The 22,256-nt window shown below is 38.3% G+C and overlaps 1 protein-coding gene across 4 annotated transcripts; it reads right to left on the reverse strand.

Annotated features, from left to right (window-relative positions):
- Positions 1 to 48: 48 nt before the first annotated feature.
- On the reverse strand, positions 49 to 21,251 carry tlk1a (tousled-like kinase 1a). Of its 4 annotated transcripts, none has more exons than XM_060876514.1 (23): positions 21,098 to 21,251; positions 20,785 to 20,923; positions 11,928 to 12,046; positions 11,452 to 11,523; positions 8,559 to 8,597; positions 6,963 to 7,038; positions 6,775 to 6,818; positions 6,343 to 6,432; positions 6,160 to 6,246; positions 5,949 to 6,041; positions 5,726 to 5,836; positions 5,392 to 5,528; positions 4,996 to 5,184; positions 4,775 to 4,841; positions 4,493 to 4,590; positions 4,011 to 4,092; positions 3,792 to 3,883; positions 3,202 to 3,291; positions 2,448 to 2,617; positions 2,219 to 2,354; positions 1,992 to 2,103; positions 1,740 to 1,847; positions 49 to 1,047 (listed from the first exon to the last, which is right to left on the reverse strand). In XM_060876514.1, exons 3-23 carry the CDS (start codon positions 12,039 to 12,041, stop codon positions 895 to 897), a joined length of 2,160 nt encoding a protein of 719 aa, XP_060732497.1. In that variant the 5' UTR covers positions 12,042 to 12,046; positions 20,785 to 20,923; positions 21,098 to 21,251; the 3' UTR covers positions 49 to 894. The 4 variants fall into 4 exon arrangements, with proteins under 4 accessions (XP_060732497.1, XP_060732496.1, XP_060732499.1 ...); XM_060876513.1 differs by having other exon boundaries at positions 6,343 to 6,438; XM_060876516.1 differs by lacking the exon at positions 8,559 to 8,597.
- Between the last annotated feature and the right edge of the window lie 1,005 nt (positions 21,252 to 22,256).

The raw sequence follows: 22,256 nt of genomic DNA on the forward strand, positions 1-22,256 counted from the left end.
TTTTCTGGATACTAATTTCAAGAACAATATAAACTTTGAGGCAACAAATAATTACTTGGCATTTATTACCATTTGAAATGTCAACAGAACTGTACACTTTGTACCCAAAGTAGTTCAATACAGCCATTTTTAAAAGGCAACATAAAAGCAACAAACACTTCAGGAAACCAGATTTACAGGAACAAAAATGGCAAAAAAAAATTAATCTGTTGAAATTTAATGTCTGCAAGTATGGTCCTGTACAGCAAATATACATTTACTTTCTAGAAGGGATTCTTTATTTTTATCCTGCATAGGGATTCTGTACATTGTCATTTGTCTACATTTGGTTATTTGCATTCAAAATTAGTATTCTGCCTGGACCTATTGTGACACTACATGTCACAACAAATGCTAATTACATTCTTGTAGCTAAGTGTACAGAAAACAGCTAACACTCCCCCAAATATCGCTGCCAAGTTTATATTGAAACTTTAGGAGACTTACTGTATGCAAGTAAGCACCTTAGCATTTTATAACTGCAATCTTTTTACCTGGGAGAGATTGCATTCTTTTATTCATGGTTGATATCCTTCAAAGCAACTGCCACAAATAAAAAAAATCATCACATTTCAAGTTCATTAGAAGGAACAGTGCTGTATAGAATTTTTGACATTATGCTTCAATAACGTTTATGCAACACTCTCTTTCTGAATGAAAGTTTGTTCTTTTCCTACCACACTTCAGGTTGGTAAAACTGCCCAAATCCAAACCCCAGATTCACCTGTCGATCTCAGGGTCCACAATCTGAGGACATACTTGATCCGTGCCTGCTTTGGCTCAAGTCCAGTTCCTGCAGCAGGGAGAGCAGGGATGGGCCAGCACAATGTTCAGTCAGTAAGTCAGTGCAGATTGTCAGTAGATGACACTTGATGGAGCTGGACTTGAAGACAGGTTGCCAGAGGAACTGGACCGTCTCATATGAGGCTGCAGGTATGAATCGCTACCCAGCTGCTGCACATCAAACCGGTCCTCCTTCCTATATGCAAGACAGCGTCGGATAAACGCCTGACGAACAAACATATGCATAGAAAAGCACCTGTTAAAATATACATATACTCTGTAGCTGCTGCATGTGCAGATGAATAACAAACAGAAGTTAACACTAGAGGGCATCCTTGTGACATGGCTCTAGTAAAAGAATTATATATTAAGTAATAAACATTAGATGCATCCCAAAATCTAGGCTAGTCAGATGATTATCAAGTGAAGTGAAATGGAAATGTCAGCATAAAATCTGCATTTCTTAAATTGCTTCAGTTGCTTTGTATAATTATTTGAATCCTAAATTAACTACTGTACAAGCTGTTCACATAGCATGGCAATTAGCTACTCAAAAAATTATGACAATGCAATGGGTAATACTATATTTCGATTGGTTCTAAACAGATTTTTAATAATTAGCAACATGTATTTTAATATAAATCACATTTGACCCAAACTCTGATATACTTGTGCCATTGCTTTTGAATTTGTTCGATGGACAAGGAGGATGGTTTGACAAAGACAATAAAGGATACAATGGTTTAACCTTTAAACACATTAACAGACTGCATTTCTGTGTCTATTTGAACATACAGTAAAAACGAAACATCATTGAGGCAGCGGTCGACAAGAGACGTATCGTTCAAGTGCAGTTTAGATTTTTGTGGCACATCCATGATCGTCCATGATGATGTACCAGTGTAACACTCACTGACCTTGGCCTCGTTGCTGGCCACCGGCTTGACTGGGAACTGCACCTCAGTAGCTTTGAGAATAGTGTTCTCCTGCAGGATATCCTGCTGGGACTGGTTATGACCAAAAGGCTGAAACACAGAGATCATTGTACTATTACTATTCTTATAACTTAGCAAGTTCTACATTCAGAAAGATACTGAAAAGGTCTGACCCATTTGACAACTGAATAAAAACATTCACTAAATTACAGCCAGTTCATTCAGTCTTCTTACCTTCCGTCCGTAAAGACACTGGAAAAAAATAACTCCCACAGACCACACATCCACCTTGTTGGAGATCTTTGGAGGTTCCTTACCCACAACAAAACACTCGGGGGGCAAGTACCTTAAACATAACACCATGACAAATCTCTAAACACATTATATACGTTATACACATCTGTTGTACAAAGACAATGATTACTGTAACAAGCTGTAGCAGGTTCCTTTGGATCCCCTACCAGTAAGTGCCTGCCCCTTGTGATGTGAGGTCCATCCCATCCACTCCATAGTTGTCATCGTCCATTATTTTAGACAAACCAAAGTCTGTGATTTTTATTTCTCCACACGCAGTTCCATCCACTAGTAGTATATTCCCTAAAATAAAAAGAATATACTTGCAATAAAGATTTTGGAATTGGTTGTTAGTAGTGCTTTGTTAAACAGTGAGTCTGTGTGCATGTCGGATACCTGGTTTAAGGTCATAGTGTATTATAGGTGGTTTAATCTCATTCAGGTACCGTAGTGCATTAACAATCTGCATAACAATTGAACGAGCTTCTTTTTCAGACATCAGCTTGTGCTGTTTCAAGTAGAAGTCCAAATCATTTCCTTCACAGTATTCCAGAACTGTACAAAACCTACAAAGAAATAAAAACATAAATAATAACAATAACTATACCTTGGTCTTTGCAGTTTGCACTAAAACAAGCTTTCTGCACTAAATAAAACCAGAGAGCTAATCTAAAGACAACAAATGAAATCCTTAAACATCTATAAACATTAAAGAAATATCATATAACCAGGATTATGCACAAGCTGAGAGAAAAGTGAGGAATGGTTTAATGAGGATTTGTTTGCATTAATAGTAAGACTGCAGCCAAGTACTATGTCAGTCCTTATGTAGTGAAAAGTTTACTGCGGTTCAAGATTAGGCACCAATTTTGGGAAATCAATAAATGTTTGTTGAAGTCAAAAAGTCTAATGCTATAAGAAGAATATTATGTGGAAATGAGGTGAGGCAGCTAGTTTTACAGACTAGAGAGAAATCGGCGAGTTAGGTCAGCATATACAGTATATATACCATCTCAGAATGTTCTACATTATATGAAAATGCCACCCTGATCATGTCTCCTAAACCCTAAGTACCTCCACAATACTGACTGGCATGTAACTAACCCATGTCACCAATAGGACTCAGTCTGGCTGCCTTAGTCATACTCACGTGTCTGTGTCCAGTGAGAAGTAATCATAAAGTTTCACTATTCGTGGATGATCCAGCTGCTTGTGTATTCTGTACTCTCTACAGGCATGTCTACATATGGGAGGAGAGACAGAGACAGAGAGAATGTAGAAGACAGAGAGGGTGAGAGAGGTTACCATGGGCAACAGAGGTTCAGCCCCAGGCAGGCAGTCAGACTCAGGTGAAAGTGACTTGATTTCCAGACATTTACAGCACAGAACAGAATAACAATCAGACTGAAATACCTTAGTACCCATCTTAGTGCCTGAATCACAGATATTACAGAGCAGACAGATACCGACCCCTCATCTACCAATTCCACCAGCTTATGACCACCAGTTCCACCAATTATTTTAGTAATTATGCATCCAATGAACAATTCCATAGAATTACACATAATAACAAACAATGTCATGATTACTATACTACTGAATGCTTTACTTTCATCCTTTATTATAATTATAGCACAATTAATGTCAGACAGTCTGAATACACACTGCTATAAACCATTTCATGCTGGTACTATCACTTTAAGATGGCATAAAACAAGAATGGGGTCATTTAAGCATTACTTGTGATAGTTCTCCTTCTTCTCCTCTCTCCAGTTTTTGTTGAGTTGATGGATTTTCACAGCTGCATAACGTTGTTCAATCAGGTCAAAAGCCTTAAAGACACCACAGAATACTACAAATGAAACTTGCTTTATAAATCTGACATCAACTTTACAGATATATAAAAAAATAGACTCAGATTTATCTATTCAGGTTGACAATTCTGTAGGTAATGAATACCTTGTACACTTCACTGAAGCCCCCTCTTCCAAGCAGATGCAATAACAAATACCGTTCATTCAGAGTTGGATGGTCCTTGAACCTGATAATGCAAAGGAAGGTTTGCATTCATTATATTTATTTAAGGACAGATGCCCTTATATGCTATAAAATAAATCCTGAGGAAGTTTACGGAGAGCTGTACTAATCTTGTGGACAGTAGCCTATTCCGGTTACTTGTGGATAGCTTATCATATGAAAAGCATTTAACACATAGCTATATAATGTTAAGCTGGACCCCTAAAATATTCTGGTATTGAACTTAGTGGAGATTGAACGCCTTGGTAGCGTAAGCATAAAATCTGCAATTTTCCTTCAATAAAAGTAATAGAAATTCAATAAAACTGAAAAGGTGCATCAAAAAAGTCAGGCAGTGCACTGAGGCATAAATAATGACAGCGCTACAGGAAGCAGTACAGTGACACCATGGTGACGGTACTCACTGGGAGCTGTCCTCGTTGTTTATTCTCTTCAGCTCTCGGATGTGAAGATTCCTCACTCTCTCCAAGCGTTCCAACTCGGCTTGGATCTCTGCCTCCTCCTAAAGAACATTCACAAACTGCATCATTCAATCACTCAGACACACTGTGAACTCAGCACAATAAGAAATGGCTCTTAATTCTTTCAATTTAATTCAGATGAATAAACTGACATTGCATATTCATGTTCAGTCAGAGGACTTGAATTTTCTATTAAAGAACTGAAGAATTAATACAGCTATTGACCTTTTTGAGATGGCCAAGACGTAGCTTGAAGATTTCCTCTTGCTCATGATACTCGGCTATAGTTAATCTGAACACACACAGAGGTAGAGAAACATCTTGGATTGTTAAAATGTTTGGGGGGGGGGGGAACAACAACATAGCAATCATTATAAATAAATGTGTTTCTATGTGACACATATGAGTCTTAGGCAAATAATGTACTGCAGCAGAAAACCACTCACAACTGAGGCAAGCTGGGTTTAAGGAAAGGGTCAGTCTCAGCCCCGTTAACAGCCTTGGTTTTGCGCTGTTTTTGCTCAGAGTTGGTGCTGGGGCTTTGGGAGTTACTGGTTGAAGGAGGTTTCCTCTTGGCTAATAACTTCCGTTGTCTTTCTATATCTTCCCTCTGTTGATTTATAGACTCTTGCTGCCTGCAGGACAAACACAAGCATTTAAATATCACAGAGACTCAAAGTAAAGTACATCTAGATGAAAATATATAAGGTTACCAAATAACCTACTATGCAACAAAACATTCAAGCAGTTAGAAAATAGCAAGAGCATCAATAAAATATTATTCTGATATATTTGCATACATCTTAAAAACATTAATTGGGGATTTTTTAGGAGGCCTTTACTTGATGAGGTTCTGGAAAGCATATCCGTCTGTCCATTGCTCAGTAAATGAGGCCCCGTGTCTAACGGTGGTGAAGTGTCCCAAGCGCAGACGATCCTGCATACTCTTCTCCCTACATGCCTGTTTCTCCTGTGTGCTCTAAACATCACATACAGTGCATTTATTATCACACTGACAATATGTTAAGGCAGAGACACCAGTTTGTATAAAACCAATAAATCAACAGTTAAGTATTGTAATGCAATGCATGTGAATTTCCGATAGGAGCAATTTGAAATTTAAACTCAAGCATTTCGAAGGTAAATTTTAGAACCTGGAAAAATGCTTCTTCTGACCTTTTCAATAAGGAGCTTCTTGCTCATGCTGATGCATTTATTTAAGCGTTCCTTGTACTTTTCAAGTAGTTTCTGTTGCTCATCTATTTGTCTCCTGAGATCACAATTTGCCTGATTAAAGAGGAAAAAAGAAATAATTTCGATATAACAGAATAAGAAGAAAAATCTCAGAGAAGATGGGGAAACAACATAGCAGAGTGTGCAGTCTGTGTGTTCTACTCACCCGTAACAAGTCATCTATCCTCCCCTCCTTTTTCTCCAGGTCTAGGTTCTTATTGCTCTCCAGAGCAGCCAGCTTCAACAAGGTTAGCTCAGTCTGAGAGATTGGAAAACCCCAAACAGTCACAAAACAAAAGTTCAGCTAATTTACTACAAACTGAAAGAAAAAAAATCTGAAAATGATCTTAAGTACAGTGAATAGTTTGTATTCCAACCTGAACACTCTTTACTGCTAACTGTTTAGGATGCATCATGTGGTCCCCAAAAGTCAGACTGGTGGGTGAGGAACTGTTTTGCCTGATCTGAGTTGCAGAACCACAAACAAAATAGTGTTAAAAAGACAAAAAGCAGAAATAGTCTGTGTGTGTGTGTGTGTGTGTGTGTGTGTGTGTACATACATTGGATCCAGGTGCAGAATGGGAATGTGAGTTCTGGGGAGAGCGAATAACTGGTGGCAGCCCTCGAACAGGACTGGACCCATTACCACCCTGTATCTACAGCAAGTCACAGAGAAAGCAAAAGAAAGAGAGAGGCAGGAAAGAAAGGACGTGACCTCTGTTAATTTCAACATCAGCCTGTGCCAGGACAGGCTTATTATGGCGAGTTCTACAGTATTTGTCTGCACTCAATCACAATGTTTTCTTCAAAAGAAAGAAAAAATGGAAAAAGACTAAAAATGACAGACAACTTAAGCTGATTTCTTTTTAATCAGTTCCAGTTAAAAGAGTGACAGACATATCCACCCATTTTCATTTTAGATTCATATTGTCCTATTCACATAATGGCATGTCATTCAGTTCCAATCAGCGAATGATGAATACATCACTTACATCAAAATAGTCACTAATTTTAGTTCCCCGAACGATGGATTTCCCTAAGCAACAAGAGGAAAAAAGCATGGTCAGGAAATCACTGAAACTATAAATATGTAAAAAAAACAACAAATACTTATACCTTGGCAAAAAAGAAAAAGAAATAAAAAAAAGGCCAGCAAGCCAAAAAAAAAAAAGGGCTTTACCTTGGCTACTCTCTGACTGAATCTCTGCTTTCCTTTTTCTACCTCTTGATGACTCTGAATGTTTCTTTTCAGGCGTCTACAGGACAAAAAGAAAGAGTCAATGCATATATGAATAAGAGCACTACCACGTTACATGTAGTTGACGTAGTTGCAGTTTTCTTTCTGTCTGGTGAGATTGTGGATGAGGGTGGTATTTTTAGGTTTGCTCATTTTCCTTTTTCGGTCCTCAAAGCAGATAATAAAAGAGCAAATAATGTGTGAAATTTTGTTATTTGTTTAACAAATCTGTTGTTGAATATGTGACTATGCTAGAGCAATCTTTTCAACACTACAGTGACCCGATGCATCTCCAAAACCTAGAAGCAGGTCTGGTCAGATGATAACTCAAGATTACTCAGTGACTGTGTTTTCTGATATTAACAGACTTGTTCATAGAGAGTTTGTTCCCTTTATACAGACTGTTAATCAGCAATTTTACAGTGAAGCGCTTAGACGTCAATGTAATAAAGCATGCGGAAAGACAAAGCACTTGCGCACACACCCAAATATTATTCTCTTCAGTCTCATTTTTAACTTCGTGAACAAAAAGATCTGTCTAATATAGTGTACGTAAAGTTTTTCAAAAACAAATCACATCAAGACAATGATTGCACTTTCAACATTAATATACTCATCGATGGAAGAGCATCAGGGAAAATCATCCAGAGATGTGGTGCACCCAGAACAGCACTGACCAGAAATAATGCCGTTCCAGGTTCACACTCAAAATACTCACCGGTTCTCAATCTTTGCAACTTTTTATTTCACATTTTAAAAACGAGCCTGAAGATTAGCATGTGTACATGTACAATTCTCCTGATTCTTTCCTGTAGACTGACTTGTCTCTCTGAACCACCAGCACTGACATTATGTCACAGTGACATACAAGTTGCAATGGCCTACTACTAAATGTCTCATGATACCGAATATAATGATTTTCTATGAGATGTGAACCGAACCGCGGACAAACACACGGGATAAAACAAGCATCTTAATAAAGGCCCATTTTACAACACTACACTGAATCTCATAATTAAGAACAGACACAGGTTAATGATGCATTATGTGTTACATTCATAACACTATACATGTGGATATGTGTACTGATGAATTGTTACACCCTGCTGCATACAGAAGAATAGAGACAAATGCAGACATCCTACTCAGCAGAGACAAAGAGTGGCTAGCTGCCAGTACATCTTTGCATTCTGATCACCAAGGAGCTCACTCTGCCTCAGCCTGAAAAATATTTGCAGCCCCCAAACAAAACAAAACAAAAAAAATAAATAAAAATAATAGTAATAATATTTATTAAAATTTCAAATTGGGTGCCAATTTCTTTTTGAGTGCTGCTGCAGTTTATCAATATGAACCTGCTGATTAATCGCTAATCTATTTAGGGCTTTGTAACAGACTACTGATCTGAAAATAATGAAAACATAATATACTTGTTTATTATCTAGCTGAGACTCAACAATGTAGACCTGCAGTAAAAGCAGAGCAAGAGAGAAAGCAGAAAATGCACCATAAAAAGAGGGGGAAAAAAGACTGACTTACTGAATATGCAGGAGAACTGCCTCGTTTTACGTCAGAACCCTGGAGAGAAACGGGGTGGGGGGACAAGCAGGTAAGAGAGAGAGAGAGAGAAAAAAGGAGAGTCAGAGAGTGAGCAAGAGAGAGAGAGAGAGAGAAAGAAAGAGCGAGAGAGAGAGAGAGAGAGAGAGAGAGAGAGAGCGAGAGAGTGGGCAAAAGAGTAAAAGAAAGAGAAGAGAGAAGTAAGATGTTAAAGAAAAACAGGTTCATTGTAACAAACTACATGACCAAAGCCTCTGTTTATAATTAGCCTTTAGTGACAGTGACAGAATGTCACAGTGGTCTTAATGAGCAAGGCGGGCTGGTTATCGATGCGCCACACACTCCCTGCTGGCATTTTTGGGTCACAGTGGGCAGCAGCTCAGAGCCATAAAAACAAGCAAAAATGAATAAATAGAATAATAAAAAAAAATAAAACTTATGGAAATAAAAACAGAATAAAGAACTTACTGACAAGAAAACTCTGATAAAGTGCAAAATAATTACAAAAAATAAATATAAAATGCATATCACTGCATAATGAAGCATGATCATAAAAGAACAATCAATAAACATTTTGGAAAATTAAGGTGTAAAAGCTATAAATTAAAAGTGTATATTAATTGCTATTCAAAGAGCGCACACTGATCTAAGTTTTTGTATATACATACAACCCATTTTAAATGAGCAAAATGCTGACACCAATAGCTTTCTTGTGGTTGGGTCATAATTTAATCCTGTATGGCTTATTACCTATTTCGTACATCATTAACCTTTTCCTCTAAAAAGATGTGCTGAAATGGGAGAGCTCATTCTTTCTGCTCATCATTAGGATAGAAAAGTTGAAAAGCAGTACAAGTGATTGTGGAAAGACATCTACTCAAAACATACCATTAAAACATGTTAATGGAAATCAATAAATTATAAAGATATAATAAATACAATTAAGTTTGAAATAGAAGAAAACAAGAATCTACACATCTTATAAAAGCACATGCAAAGTTATGATACAGTATATGATGGGATCTTTTTCTTTCTGCAGTACATACATACATACATACACACAAGCATACATACACACACTAATCTGAAGCTAGTGACAGACATTTTGTACCATGCAAGTGTCTAGATTTGTGCATAAACGCAACAGAGTCTGCAGCATGGTGTGGCAGATTTTGGTTAGAGGTTTCTGCCAAGTGTGATGTAGACTGCAATATTTATTTTGTTAGTCAATATGGATGCTTTTGTGTTTGAACTGCAGCATTTGTAGTTCTTTATTTGTGCATTCACATCTCTGTGCAGCATTATTAGGCACAGCATTAGCACTGATGGTTGCTCTGTGTCTGTGGGAGTGTTTGTGACAGGTGTGTGTGGTGATTGAGAGTGTATCTGCTGCATCATTAGAGAGCGTGCTGACGTATGGGGGCATCTGTGTGCCTGGCATCTGTGCACAATCAGCAGCTCAAGCCACCACAGGACTAGACAGGGGCTTTATGCACGTCTCCTTCAGTTTTCTGGCCCTCTCCATTTTAATCCGCGTCACCGTTTTGGTTGCTGGCTTCCTTTTTCCCTTCACTTTTCCTCTGTGCTCCATACATACACACTCCCTCTGCTCCCTCCTGCATTACCAATTACCACCTTGGCCATCCCTCACTCCAACACTATCTCTCTTCTCTCTACCAATCGTTCTCTCTCTCTCTCACTCTGTGTGTGATTTATGGCACAAGCAGGTGTGCTAGGCAGGGGGCAGGAGGGGGAGGGCTGCAGACAATGTTTTTAATGTCTGTCTGGGTATGTTGGAAAACGGGTGCTTAGCACTGCCTAGGTTTTGGAAGTAAACAGAGATAAAAAGCAGCTACTTACCAGTTAAAATCATTTACAACCTTAAATAACAGGTGCCAAACTTGAGGTGTAGATATCTTTAGAAAAGAACCTTTAAAATGTAAATCAACCCATAGAACACAACTACCCAATATGTTCATGATGGATCAGTTGTAGTCCTAGAGCACAAGTCGCATTATGCGTATAGCAACTGTCCCTCCAATCCCCATCACACACATTCTACCCACACCACCACACAGCACGAGATCACACACAATTATTAGAAAGGAAACTAGAGCCCCAATATCCAACAGTGTCAGTGTAGCCTTAGGCTCAGGGACAGATGTCATTTGGCCAGCTGTATTTTGCACTCAAAAAAGTAACAGAAAAAGAATAAACCGTATATATATATATATATATATATATATATATATATATATATATATATATATATATATATATATATATATATATATATATATATATACACATACACACACACACGTTTATCCATACGAATAATCACTAAGAAGCTACATGCAGAATCATGATGTATTATAACTATTTAACTATTTCATTATCTACAGGGAGTATGAGCTCACATCTTACGTGCATCTCACCAAGCTCCTGCAGTTAGGCTGGTTAAAAAAACCTGAGTGTGTGTGTGGAACTACATTTTGTAAACTCACTCAACCACTGTCAGATTTAAGGAAAGGCTTACATTTATGTTTTTAAATAAATAAATAAACTTATTAATTAATTAATTAATATATAACACACACACACACATAATAGCTTCTTCAAGAGCTCACAAATATGCAGATATGGCCCAGGCATGTGAATTCGACAGGCCTGTTTGAAACATCCAGGTCCATTCTTACCCAAAAAAGCCTACAGTAACAACGGTCACAGTGTAAATTCACTGCTTATCACTAGCCAGTTGAAGATGTTGGGAGCTTCTATTAAAGTCTTGAGAGAGCAACTGCTAGTTGTGCAGATTTAAAACATGTTAAACCAGTAAAATGTGGATGTTGGTCAGAAACGTGAGAGTACGTACCTCTGACTCCTTATCGCTGGAAGATCCCAGACTGCCAAAGCTATGATTCGAACATTCGTTGTTTGTTAAGGCCTGGAACATGAAGATGGCATAACTCATACATAGATTTGCACATATTGACACAAAGCAGTAAACTGACTGAGACTGAAAAAGCGACTTAACACCTTGCCTAAATACAGCAGGTGCTGATTACAAATTAATGACACTCCTGCAGAACAGCATGAGGCAGGCAGATCGAGTCTAATGACAGAGAGCAGGGATGTCACAAAATGAGGAAGCTTTCACTGGATCAAATAACCTCCTTATAATTCCTTTAACAACTGGAGACATTTTCCCCTCATTGCCTATTCTCTTCCAAATTATTCCACTTGGAGACAAGAGGGGACGGACGTGTGGGTAAAACTGCAGCCATTTTACTTCAGTTTATATAAAGAGAGAGATAAAAAGCTTGGACTGTAGGTCATGATGCTACTCACCTTGGTTCCTCCACTGGTGCTGCCAGTACTGCCTGTGCTGCCGCTGATGCCTCCTATAAAACGGGCCTCCAGGAGCTCCTGTCGGCGTGGATCTAGACTTTGCAGCTCATCCATAGCACCTGAGAAAACAAGCAACGATAAATATTCACTCATATTTCAATAACAAGCTTCATACAACTGACCATTAAAAAGGTGACCAATTTCAAGGCAGCTTAATTATTTACATTTTTCATCTCTGGTACTAAAATACTACAGTATAATGTTTTATATCATTTAAAAACCTTCCTTTATAGCATCAGTAAGAACATCAGGTGTGCTGTCATGGGTGGCTAACTATCTACCACAAGGAAGCAGACTTCCTGGATTTCCTGAAATGTGCTAGTTGGCATTTTTGCCAGCGAGTCTAAAAATATACATGCTGGAAGCAGGCTGTTGTACAGGCCAATTTTCCTACACGGCTATACTAAAATGTTTCCTTGTTGCACATGCAGACATTAACAATTCTCTCAAATGTATATTTAAATCAAATATATAAAGGATACCTATATGATCTAAAGCTGTGAAAAAACACAATTTCCTCCTGAATGCAAATCCCCAGGTTACACACCCAAACACAAAACAGATATGTATGTGTGTGTGTGTGTGTGTGTGTGTGTATATAAACTACACATGCAAGAAGGCACACATCAAGCCCAAACATTCATGGACACATATACTGTATATGTCAATATAATAAGAATTATAATTTCAAATCCAAAAAGTATTTCTTGTGGTCAACAACACTAGTTTCAAAGTATTCTGCTCCCTTACAATGAACATTTTGTGACACATGCCCTAGAGAAAATAACAGCATCGAGTATCTTCTTGTAATGCTAAATAGGTTGTTGACACATGTAGAGAAATCTTGTTGAATGCAGAACATTTTTACATTTTTTGGTTTGTGAAGCTGGGGGTCACGCATTAAATCAGACCACTGATTTTCAAACATTTATTATAAGGATTCTTATTAGTATGTTTGGCTCCCCATCCTTTTGAAAGCACTAGCTATGGGCATGAGTTTTGGGGCTGAAATATCCTGGTATTTAGCAGAATTAATGATGCAATCGAGCGTCACAATGGCCCGGGATCTACCAGTCAAAAAACACCACCAGCACATCTAGGGTCCCTTCTATATTTAACACTGACCAAAATGTTTGACTTTGGACTCATCTGGCTATAAGACACAATACCCATACAATATCTCTCTCTTCTGGCCACAAAACACAAGCTGTTGTTCTCAAGAGTCAAGTCAAGAAGCTTTTATTGTCATTTCAACCATATATACTGTAGCTGTTGCAATACACAGTAATGGTCTAATGGTTATTCAGCTGCTGCAATTTGAGAAATGATCTCTTAATTCTTGCCAAAAGTTATGAAAAGCAAAAAAAAAAAAAAAAAAAAAAGCAAAAAAAAACATCTAGGCTAATTAATCTACAACTGATCTTGATTATCTTTTCCTCCCATGCCTCTCTTTCCCCTCATACAGTTTCAGACATGTAAAACTTTTTAACTGCGTATTTTCATATCCAAAACCTGATCTTTGCAGGTCAACAACCATGTATCTCGTTTGTGCTGAACGCTTTTAATCGTGATTATGTTAATGGATGGCATGGGATTTTACATATGTGCCACTGCATATTTTCCCCCTCAGGGAATCAGGAAATGATTAAAGGCAACAACAGACTTCCTGTTGACTGACAGCAAATAAAATGTTTTTCAATAAAGACAATTTGTTTGCATCTATTTATAATATTTGTTACGGTTATAAATCATTTTGGTGCATTTTTAATAGAACATACTACTATAAAATGTATAAACGGATTTTTGTGCATGTTTATTAAGGTTGCCAATAATTCTGGAGGGCATTGTGCATATACAAACACCTCACAAGTGCCGGGAGCACAGGGACTGCTTGACTGCACCAAACCAGTAAAAACAGAGGAACTGGCCCCAAGAGATCACAGCAGGCATTAATCAAGCATAACGGTGAAAAAAAAATGATACTCATAACACAGCATCTTTACTATGGATACACAAACGCTAATATCTACATGTACACCTATAAGAACCGATTTATAGTACCAGGCACTGGGGACCGGGAAAACGACATCGACGCTGTAGCAAATAGTGAGATTCAAGGATGTGGTAAACCACTGAGGCAAAGACATTAAAATGTGTACCACTGTAACTGGCAAGACAAAGCCTAACCTAAATCAACTTAAAACTGTCATGAGGCTTGGGTTTGTGAGGCCAACTGAGATTGCTCGAGAGTCTATAAATATGCATATTGGAAACAGACTTGTAGCATGGTGCAAGAGTCTTCCTGCACTGGCACTGCTCAACAAGCTGAAACACAAGCACATTACAAATGACATTTGAACAGAAATAACACTGCACACACTTTCTCCTTCTCTTGCTTTGCAGGATTGTTCCACTCTTTCAAAATTCACATTTCTCCTTATCAGTCCTGTTGTAAATGTGGGCTCAACCAGCCCCTAGGCACAGAGGCCTGGCTGTAGCTGTGAGGATCCTCCAGGCTACAGAGAACTGGTGCTCTCCTCAGGGTCTTTTCTGCTTCCACTGTATCTCTCTAATGAGCCGCCATCACAGCTCTATAGCAATTGCAGCAGGTTAGTGCAACATTACATAGGGCCAGTGCCACAACATGCACTGACTCCCCGCACACACACAGCACCAGCAGGGTCAAAACAGATGAATTCTAGGCAAAACTAAATGCGACTCAAATCAGACGGTCATGCACATCAATAAATCTAATACTCATTTCCATCCCTTTGACTGTTGAAGGTCACGTCCTTTTATTTCCTTCTTCGGTCACTAATGCACTTTGCAGCAACTGTGCATCATGCACTATAAATGAAAAATGGTCACATCCTCACATGTTCTGTATGACACATGAAGCCCATCATTATTCCAGTCTGTGGCTAGCCTTAAAAAAACATAAAGATGATAAAAACACGATTCCTTCTGTCCTCACCTCAACAAGACTACCAAGGAACAAAAGAGAATCAGCTACTAACGTATCCTCAGTAGAGCTGCTCTCCACAGGGATGTGTCCCCCTCGACTCCTCTGGCTTTAGAGCACAGAAGAAATAGGCTACTAAAAACAAACCACTCTCACCACTCTGAGAATCAGAGGATAATGATAGATCTGACGACTTAATATTGTAAAGAATCAATAAGACATCATAAACTTTACTGAAGGACAATGAACAGCTAGAAAGTTCCAGATAGAGGAGTGTAATAAAAGGCTTTGAAAACATTGTACATTTTAAGCCTCAACATGTATACATCATTGAATAAGGAATATGACTACTCTATTGTAAATAGTGCTAAATATATATTTTTAAAAAAATTATGAATTTATGCATAAATGAATGAATTATCCTGACAATACAGGATGCAACAAAACAGTCAACTGTAACAACTAAGAAGCTTGTGATTTTATGCAAAAGCTAATGTACACCTACCTAATTTTAGCCGATTAACTAAGCGATATCAAAGATGTAAAACAAACTGACAACTGTCCACGGTGCTGTTGAATTCTCGGAACTCGGAACATGTCTATTAACATGTCTATATTAATGCACTCATCTAATACATTACTGCTGTATAGTAGCAACTTATTCAGAGAACCTTGTATTAGACTTATACAATATTATTTTGCCTTTTTCTCTAGATGTTTGAGGTTTCACTTCAGTTTTGGCTTTGCTCTCTCTCTCTCTCTCTGTCTCTCTCTTTTTTTTTATAGACAAATAATCATCATGTAAAGCAGTGGTGACCAAACCTACCTGCAAAAAGCTGGCAGTACTGCAGGTTTGATGCAGAAAGCATAAATGTGTGTATGGTTTGGTTGCAATAAAAACCAGCAGCATTTCAGCCCTTTGCGGATAAAAGTAGACGCCGAAGATATAAATGAACAATTGAGTATCGTGGTTCACATAGTTCAGTGCTCCAATTGAGAAATGTCCAGAAAGAGAACCGAGTCCCAATTTAAGTCCAGTTATATTGTGAACATCAACAGAGATCAGAAAACAAGAGAGGAGTAATTTTCACCCAGATCTCATGCAGGTCTTCGTTACAGGGACTACTGTAAAACACTCAAATTCAGTTCTTTATAAATCAAAATTTTTTCTACAGGTTGTCCTGGAGGTCTTATTAGCTTTTTAATAAATACTTAGTGAGGCCTCGGGAATCAAAATTGGCTGAATTTATAAAGTTGCAATTTGCAAGGTTGAGTACTGACCGAGTTCTGGAGGATTGAGGGTGTATCTAAGATATACAGGGAGACCAGTCGGCAAAGCAAAAGTAAGAACTCACACAGTTAAAGTTGTGGTCTGAGTGTACAGATAGAAGAGAGAATATAATTACAAACACTCCTCTGCTTGTGTATTACTTAGCAAGCAGCTTCATTAAGCCCTATTTAGTCTTTAACTTCATTTGGCTCTACTGTAGATTGTTCCCATAAAGCATTTAAGCTCTGTACATTCAGCAGCTTAATGCGCAGTCCTGTCTCACAGACACACACACCCAGAACAGAAACGTTATTAGACACACACATACACACATGGCTAGCTCTCTTTGCATTCAGAATAGGAAAGTAGGGGAAGACAAGGGGCAGAGAAGGCAAAAAAAAAAGGGGGGGGAGAGAGAGAGAGAGAGCGAGAGAGAGAGAGAGAGAAAGAAATACCCCTGAGACACACAGGATCAGGTAGTAGAGAAAGAACTAAGACAGCCAAGATGGATGCCAGCATGGCTCATTTATGGAGAAAGAGGGTAAAATAGATGTGCTGCTCTGTATATACCCTACTCTATGCTGTTAAAGATGTCAGTGTACAGCAACAACATAGCAGTGGGTGGTATGAGGGATGACCCTGTATAGTGGTCGTAATTCTTAAGGTATAGATGAACATACTGTGCTATATGATGTTTCTACATGACAGTCAACATGAGATATTGACTAAACTGGAAGACCTCTTCACGTGTTCAGGCACAACAACGTTCAGTAAATCATCAGTCATGATCCTAAATGAAGAATGATGTGGTCGGTCATGTTAGAGAAACACAAATGACAAATCCCCAATTATCTAAACAATTCAACAGAAATTTTACAAAAATGTTTAGGGTTGTTAAATTAGGGCCACAATATATCTTTGTGTGTTGTGTTTCTGTGTACTACTGATAAAGTAAGCTATAGCTTATAGCATGCAGAGTTACTGGAGAAGCAGCCAGAGGATATTTCAGACCAGAGCACAGGGTAACCTGAGAAATGTCATGTAACACACATGATGTAGTTCAGTAAATAACATCCTGCAAAATGACACAAGGCTTCATTTTGAAAACACACAATAACCACTTGACGTGTTTTCCAATAATGTCTTATTTGGAAGCATCTAAGCAGTACAGACGGAGTTCAGGTTTGTAAAGCTCTGTATTGGTACATGATGTGATATTCTCCATGTTCAATAATCTATAAGATGCATGTAGTACTTAACCAGCAACAATCTTCAGGCAGAGGATTCAGCAACAGGACTGTGGATTCACAACTGAATTGTAAGTAAAGTTTAACCAATATTGATAACTTACATTCTTTGAAAAGGAAAACAGTCAAGACCACAAAATAATTGAGAAACTGACGCATTTTTGCATCTCTTAGGTCGTTTAACTTGTGCGAATCAAGCAACACGGACATGTGTGGATTGTTTTTCTATCAGATCCACATTTAAGCAAACCATACAGCATTTTCAGAGGGGAGTGTGGCAAAAGAAAAAATAAACAAACCTGCTGCAAGTGCGTCAACACGAGCACAAAACACTGAGGCGGTACTAGTTAAAGAGTTCAAAGCATCAGCAAATTGAAACCTTTCCTTTTTTGTGTTTGCTGGAACAGAAATCCACAATCCATACTGCAAGCCTAGGCTCATGATGCCTTAAAAATAAATAAATAAAGCAAAAATAAATAAATAAATGTCCCAAAATACATAAATAAACCAAAATGTATATTTTGTTTTGTTTTCAGAACATGGCTTTGTTTAATATGTTCAGAAATCACACATTACATCAAAACTTAAATACTACATAAAATTTACAACTTGAGGTCATTAAACTACTGTGAATAACTAATTAGTACAGAAATAGTACAGAAATGGTTTAATCATCCTGACCACCCAAATCAGACTTTTATACTACATACATCAAGAAATTGGAGTAACCTGGCCCTTTTTATACGAGCCATACACTTCAATAACATTTGTTCTAGTCACTGCTTCTTCATGGTTTGTGGTGTAACTGTTCAGGTATCACGTACTGTTCCTATATAATTCATTTATGTAACAGAAAAAAGATTTATATATGTAAAAGCAAGACAAAAATCTAATAAACATGCAAGCGATAAATATGAAGAGCATGGGTGTTCAAATCACTGTCTTGGCTGCAAATAGGAGCACAGAACATTAATTTATGCTAATAAAATGTACTGACATTAAATACAGTTTAATCATTCTGCAAAACCTGAATTTCTATACAAGCGTGAAATTTGGGCCTATGCATATGTGTAAATCTTAATTTTGAAATTATTCACACAATATTAGCTGTGAAATTAGCACGCGTTCTTAATATAAATAGAGAATTTAACGGTGGACTAATGAAGTTAGAAATCAGGTAGTATGACCATTGCAACTACCTAAACAGCTAATTTATCTGTGTTTTGATACAAGCTTCAAAACAAGAAATGAACAGAAATAAGGGCAGATGAAATGAATTATTTATCTGCATGTTATGAGTGATGGAAATGGCTGGCCCGCTGAGCTCAGACACATCTCCATAACTCTGCTGTGCTCTAACTGCCACTACAGTGTGTGGTTGGCAGTGCTCCTTTAATCCACCCTTAGCCCACACACTCTCTCGAGTGTGAGGAGCCAACATGGATGCCCCAAACACACTGAGCCTGACACAAAATGGCAGTGCAAAGATCAGCCGTGTTATCAGGCTGGAGGACAAACAGGTTGAAGATGGCATACAGAGTTGGTATCAGAGTTAATGGCAGAAATAGCAGAGGAGGTGGCGAGCCTGCTCACGGTGGAACAATGCAGCACGGAGAGCATGCTTCAAGATTGATAAATTATTCAGCCGCCTCTCAAAACAATCTGTGATTAGGAAAAAGTTATTGGTACAAAAAAAAAAAAAAAAAAAGATGCAGCTTGGTGAGGTCAATAAGGCATTTACAATTTATTGCTTTCCTAAAAACAGTGAAGGGGGAAAAAGTGCAACACACGGTAAGTGAAGAGAGGAGTACAGGAATAGTAATTTCCCCCACCCCCATCTGGTTAGGAGGCATCATTTCCTTGACATTCTGCATAGGTTTTCAGTGCTCTCTCTCACACACACACACACACAGGCAACAATTTGAAGCCCCTGCACAGAGAAGCGGTTGAACCCTTAGAATGCAGTGGATGTCATTTTAGCTCTCTATGCACTTCAGCAGAGCGGGGTGTCCACCTGTTTATGGCACACTCAGACTTTGAAAATTAAAAATACCAGTCTCTTGTGTCTTTGCTCACTATTTCGCAACAAATTAAAGGTCAGTTCTGTGAAACAGACCAGCTGATAACTGGCCTATTTCCTCATGCCTGTGAAAAACTCAATAAGATTAATCACTCTATAACAGTTCTTGTTGAATAATATAATCAGTTTTGGTTTGTCATCCAGCCAAAAGGTTTATCAAACCGTGAGCACTAGAAAAAGTAGATGATGAACTCCTTACAGATGCAAGAACTTCACCAACATCCCTGAAGAATAGAAGCAGCTCAGATCCTACAAAAAAGGATTCAAATCCATTGTAGGTCTTCAGAGAAGTTACAGAGTGAAATGTGGTCATTATTTAAGACAGGAAAATAACTCAACTGTATAACAGTGGTCTTGTCATCACAGTGTTAAAGGCCATTTATGGAGAAAAACACTTGTGCAAAGCAATTGATCCTATTGAGAGCCTCACACGCTCAGGTCAACATGGCACAAGTTGAAAAATGAGTCAGTTCTGGATAGCAAACAACAAGTGTTATTAAAATGACACCCTGAAGTGTGCAGGATCATCAGGATCACTGTGCTGGAGAACTAGATCAGGGGTTTATGTGCAATTGTTGTGTGCAAAGCAACACCCTGTATGTCTGCATGAGCTGGAGTGTGTCTACAGAACATGCATACAATAAAAAAAAAGGGCAAACGAGGATATGAGCCTGTAACCTGTGAGAATGATCATTGCATTAAAGTCGATTAAGCGCTTATTAAAAGTTACACAGGAGACTTGGGAGGAAAAGTCTCCACCAAACAAGCTCAGGTCCTCCATCATGTCTAAAGATCTGACCTTACAAACATCTTTGCTAGCATACAAACTATCTGCAATATCAGTGTTATGTATGAACTCGCACTTGTTCCAAAAAAAAAAAAAAAAGGCAAAACTACACAGAATATCGTCTATTCTAGGCTCTGTTTTAACCCAAGTGCAACCATTCAGCCACCGAAGAAGACTGACAACTAAATAGTGCTCAGACCCAGAGCTAGCGTGTTGATGGTTGTTACTTCTCCCCCAAAACAGACACCTTATAGCCCCGCACTGTACTACAGTAGCACGCTAGCATGCTAACAGGCTAACCGAGCGTTGATAAGCCTAGCGAGCGCCGACCGACCGACCGACCGTGGCCTCGATTCAGGACGGGATTTTAAACCGCAGGAAGCGCGCACAAACAAAACAGCACCCAAAAACAAAAGAGCAGACATGTAAGAATAATATACGTGCACGATACCTTGCTTGGCCTCAAGCAGAGTCGCGCCGTGTTGCTGATAAAGCAGCCGTGGTGTTGGGGACGTGGAGAGCCGGGACCAAGATGGCGTCCCCTCCTCCAAACTTCCAGCACTTCCACTTACTTTGGACACTCATCAAAGCTACTTTTGGGAACGACAAAGCAAACAAAAAAATGGTCGAGAACAATTACGAATCTTTCTCACACCATACTCCAGGGAAACTATGAGATAAAAAAGATCCTAATCAGAATATTCCTACTGCTTTTTTGTTTGTTTGTTTGTTTGTTTGTTTGTTTTTGGATTTCGGACACAAACCTTCACGCTGCTCTGCACTGCGTCTGGTTGAGAGAATGAGGTGAAAATCACAAGCGTCACTAGTCACCCGTGTGCAGCGGTGAGACACTATGGCGATGTTCATGTGCAACTCACTCACACACACACACACACACACACACACACACACACACACATACACTGACGGAAAAAGCTGACCATCTACGTAACACCCTAAACATCTCTTACATCACGTCCCGTAAATAAAACATGCAAAACATGCCATTGTTTCATTATCTCCCAGTGTTAGACATTTGCTCCTGCATTTCTTCTTTACCCTACTACCAAATCAGTGCAAGGGGAAGGTTACATTTATTATTTAAATAAATAAATAAAAGATATTTTCTTAATGTTCAGTAATCTGATGTGTTAATCACAAACACAGTAAAATGTTAACATGGCTGTGTTGATGTGCAGGCTTCTAAATGTTATTATTCATTGGGATATTAGGTTTTTTGTAATTATGGTCAGTATTATTACAAAACATTGGAGCTCAAAAGAAACTACTAAATGATACCATTTCTTGTCACTGTGGTGATGCCATCAAGCATATTTGTAGTGTTTTTTTATTTATCTAAAAATTTTTACCTTAAAAGGTGAATAAAAAAGTACAAAAACTGGACTCTAAAAAGTCATCGCAGTTCGTTTTTGTACCTCGATCCTTCTTTAAAGTTGTCTGGTTTATTCAGGTAATAAATATGTGTAAAAGATACAATAGATAAACCATTTAGGATGTCATCTCAATTTTTTCTGAGCTTTTATAGGTTTAGATTGTTTTTTTTTTTCCTTTTTTATTCAGTGAAAATATATTACCTAGACTGATATAACACAAATCATGGACAAACCCTAACATAAGATACTTGTGCACTGTATTTGTTTGAGTTGTGAGAAAGTCTGCATCAGCTCAGTAACTGCTATCAGCCAATGCTCAAGAGATGTCAAACTGAAAATGTCATATTTGGGATCATTCCTTCTTTTTGGTAACCATTCTATCTTAGTCACAGTGGATAAATAGGATGTGTGTCACAGGGCATCAGACAACCATTTCACAGAAGGGGCAATTTAAAACAGTTTTGTTTCTGCAAAGGGAGGAAACTGGAGAGCCCACATAGACACAGTAACAACGCGTGAGACCAGGTTC

The sequence above is a fragment of the Tachysurus vachellii genome, chromosome 8 (assembly GCF_030014155.1).
Source record: "Tachysurus vachellii isolate PV-2020 chromosome 8, HZAU_Pvac_v1, whole genome shotgun sequence".
Classification (NCBI taxonomy): domain Eukaryota; kingdom Metazoa; phylum Chordata; class Actinopteri; order Siluriformes; family Bagridae; genus Tachysurus; species Tachysurus vachellii.